The 4,086-nt window shown below is 34.5% G+C and overlaps 2 protein-coding genes across 2 annotated transcripts in view; both read right to left on the bottom strand.

Annotated features, from left to right (window-relative positions):
* Window positions 1–307: 307 nt before the first annotated feature.
* On the bottom strand, window positions 308–1,828 carry LOC105315359 (E3 ubiquitin-protein ligase TRIM33-like). Its single transcript, XM_011409976.2, has one exon. The coding sequence runs from the start codon at window positions 1,826–1,828 to the stop codon at window positions 416–418; it is 1,413 nt and encodes a 470-aa protein (XP_011408278.1). The 3' UTR covers window positions 308–415.
* Window positions 1,829–2,743: 915 nt separating this feature from the next.
* The window catches only part of LOC105315360 (E3 ubiquitin-protein ligase TRIM33-like), a 1,643-nt gene continuing 300 nt past the window's right edge, over window positions 2,744–4,086 (bottom strand). Inside the window, exon 2 of the mRNA XM_011409977.2 lies at window positions 2,744–4,079. Within this exon, the coding sequence (XP_011408279.1) occupies window positions 3,241–4,079 (839 nt within the window). The 3' untranslated portion in view covers window positions 2,744–3,240. The remainder of the gene's footprint in view (window positions 4,080–4,086) is intronic.

Genomic DNA, 4,086 nt, shown 5'->3' on the forward strand with positions numbered 1-4,086 from the left:
GAGAGTTCAGATGATTTATATCCACTAATACTGAAATGAAAAAAGGCTAATCACTAAAACTTGCACCAATCACACAGTAGACTACATGTATGAACACTTTCCACTGCAAAAGAGTAGTAGAAAGTAAATATACATGTAGCTCTGTGCAAAGATTACACCAGTACTGTGCTAGGCTGAATTAGGAGGACTTTTATCTGACACAACATAATGTCTGGAACCAAGTGGTATTCATCTCTGTTATGCCTTAACTCAACTTTTTGTTGTTACCATTATGCTGTTGTTGTTGTATTATTGTAAATAATAAAATAATATAACTAAGGGGTCAGGCATTACATTCTTTCTAGCAATAATAATAATAATAATAATAATAATAATAATAATAAATTTATAATTTCTATAAAAATTTACTTTAGAACTAAGAACTACGTATAATTTTTCTTCCTATGATATTGATACTAAATCTGCAAACTTCTTCTTCAGAAGCACTCAAGGTGACATCAAACACATCAACATCTCCTGGAGTGCATTCAATAAGGACTTCATTTTTACTGACAACTGAACAATCAACAAACAATCCGCAATCATCATCATAATAACCATTATAGTTAGCGGAATAGTTAGAGGACCATATGAAGAAAGCTGCAAAGGGCTCTTTAAGCACATAATATATCTTTAGTATCTCATCAACAGAGCCATTAACTTTGTTTCTCTCAACATTTACTAACTGATCGTTGCTGTCCTTCAAAACCAATTTTCCCTCCAGATTAAGTTTGTTTGTCTCCTGGCTTGACAATGTTCCCAAGAGCTTGTTCCTTAAAACTGATTTATTAAACAATGTGTGAGACAACAGTAATTCATTTAAGTAATCTAATTTGATTTTTGCAGCTTCAGACTTTTCAAGATTCTTTATGAGTTGGTTTGTTAATGATAAGAGGTGTCCTTGCTTTTGATATCGCAAACTAAACGACCTGCATTTTTTCAATTGCAATGACAATATCTCAATGTCATTCTTAGCACTCCAGATCTTTTTACTGTGCTTGGTAAAAATATCATCAACTTCAGACAACAATTGCTCCTTCCTTTCCTGTAATGCTGCAATCCATTCATCACAAGCATTGGTGATTCTTGATTCCACTTCAGACTGTCTCTCGCGCATAACAGCTTCAAGTTCCTCAATGCAATCAAGCTTTATCTGTAGATCTTTTTCTTTTGTTTCAAGATTCTTAGTACTTTCCTGAATCTTGGTCATCAACTTGTTGCCTGCATCTTTAATCAAGCTATAACTATGAGTGTGGTTAAAAATTCTCCGATTTTCAAGCGTGCACACCAAACATGCAATAGCGTAACAGGAACTGCAATATGCCTCTAGCTTATGATCAGTGTGCTTGTCACAATAAGAGTGCTGATCTCTAGTGGAGGAGGGGAAACCTGGAGCATCCTCCAGTGATACTAAAGTGTGTGATATAAATGCTTTGTTTCTTTTATGACAAGTATTGCGACACCATTCACACAAGAACTCACCACAATCAGTACAATAACCAACAGCAACATCACCAGAAGTACAAGAGCCACATATCTTCTTCTCTTCTTTTGCTTCTCCTAGCTCAGGTAACAGTGAAAGATCAACTGGATACATTGATACACCATCCTTTGGTATACTGTGTCCATCACGACACTGAGGGCAAGTGAGCCTGTCATTCTTGACAAGTGGCTCAAGACAATGAAGACAGAAGGTATGAAGACAAGGTAAGACACGTGGATCAGTATATAACTCAAGACAAACAGAACACTTAAGGGAGAGGGAGACATCAGTTAAACAAGTAGCCATTTTGTTGTTTTTTATGAAAATAAACATACAATATTCATTAACATTATGAATATTACAATGCTTATGTATTCTATTAAAAATTGAGCCACAGCAAAACTATACCATTACTAATTGGACACATTGTATATCATTAGTAAACATTTATTATTATACATGTAAAATAGCTTTGGCTTTGAATTTGGTATTAAATAATACCGTTAAAGAAAAATTAGAATACCGTATAACCGGAAATTTTCGTTGCCAGAAACTTTTGTTGTCTTTCCAAGAAGGCTTTACAAGATATTTTCGTTGATTTTATTTTCATTTTGCCTAATATAAATTTTCACTGCCACGCCCATTTAATTAGTACCACGTGTATGGTTTAAGATGGAAGAATGTCTATGGTTCCATATGGTTCACTGTGGTTACCACATTTATGAAGACATTTGGAGCCCATCAGTTGGAGAAGAACTGCCTTTTGTGTCAATTCTGATAATGAAACAGATTGCTAAGCCGTGGCTATAGTGAAAGAGGATCTGTCATGGGTCAATTTTAGTTTGATTAAATTTTCATTGTCTTAAAATTTCGTTCAAATTTTTGGGCCAACGAAACAAACAAAAATTAGCACCCAACAAAAATTTCCTGCTATACGGTACATGTAAACTTGAGCAGCTAACAAAATACAGTATAACTGTCATGTAATACATTGATATGTATGTGTCTGTGATAATTGAAAAACAAAATTCATTAGTCATGAGAATCTTAACGTTAAAATTGCAAACTTTTTACCAAATAATTGCACAAGCATTGTAAGTTCACAGAAAATTGGTGTAAATGGAATGCATACAGAAAAGTCTTTCATACTTGTATTTATAGTAGGCATTAAAGCATAATTTTACAATAATACACTAAAAAATAAGAAAGAATTCTAGCAGCTTACAAAAAAGAATATGAAGTATATATAATTATTAAATTACAAAAGTTTATTATCGTAGTATAGTATAATTTTAAACCATTACATTGTTTTAGCAAAAATACACAAATTAACTTCTAATTATTCACAGTATAGAGGCTAAAACTGCAAACTCTTTCACCAGATGCCTTCAAAGTGAAATAATATTTTTTGCTTGTTGTAGGAGTACAGTCAATAATAAGTTCATTATCACTAAAAGGTGTACAATGAATAACCAACGGAGAAGGGGAACAATAGCTTCGCATGGGCATAGCCTTTTTAGACAGACGACGCCTTCCAAAGGTGTTCTTGTTTGGCCGCATGATACCAGGGGAACAATGCCTGTCCTCAACAGTACATTTCCAGGAATAAACTCTTGCAAACGGCTCCACAAGTTTATAGGACACTTTGACTTGAGTATTTACTTTACACTGAAATGCATTTGCATCAGTGTGCATTGTTTGGCCCCCCTCTTTTAAAATTAGTTCACTTTTATGGAAATTTTTTGAACGCTCGACAGCTTTCCCAAGGATAGTTCATTAAATTCTGTTGACTTATTAAATACTTTTTGAACAGAAGCTAAATCTTCTAAGCAACTAAAATTGATTTTTGTAGCCTCAGTCTTGTCAAGGTTCTTCAAGAGTTGGTTGGTTAGTGATAAGAGGTGTCCTTGCTTTTGATACCTTAAACTAAATGACCTGCAACTCTCCAATTGCAACAACAATGTCTCAATGTCATTCTTAGTACTCCAAATCTTCTTGTTACCTTGCGTAAAAGTAGCATCAATTTCAGATAACAATTGATTCTTCTTTTTCTCCAATATTGAAATGCAGTGATCATAAGACTTATTAATTTCGGACTCTAACTGGGAGTGTCTACTATCCACTGTTCTTTCGAGTGTCTCCACAAAAATAAGATTCCTCTTTAATTCTTCCTTTTTTGTCTCAAGACTTTTGGTACTTCTTTTAATCTTAGCCATCAACTCCTCACTCACATTTTTAATCAAGTCATATTTATGTTGTTTGTGTGTTGACTCAAGCATACACATTGAGCACACAACAGCAGAACAAGGCCTGCAAAACACTTCTAGCTTATGATCAGTGTGCTTGTCACAATAAGAGTGCTGATCTCTAGTGGAGGAGGGGAAACCTGGAGCATCCTCCAGTGATACTAAAGTGTGTGATAGGAACACTTTGTTTCTTTTATGAGAAGCATCACGACACCATTCACACAAGAACTCACCACAATCAGTACAATAACCAACAGCAACATCACCAGAAGTACAAGAACCACATATCTTCTTCTCTTCTTTTGCTTCTCCTAGCTC

This window comes from Amphimedon queenslandica, unplaced genomic scaffold (assembly GCF_000090795.2).
Source record: "Amphimedon queenslandica unplaced genomic scaffold, v1.1 AMPQUscaffold_10670, whole genome shotgun sequence".
Taxonomy (NCBI): Eukaryota; Metazoa; Porifera; class Demospongiae; order Haplosclerida; family Niphatidae; genus Amphimedon; species Amphimedon queenslandica.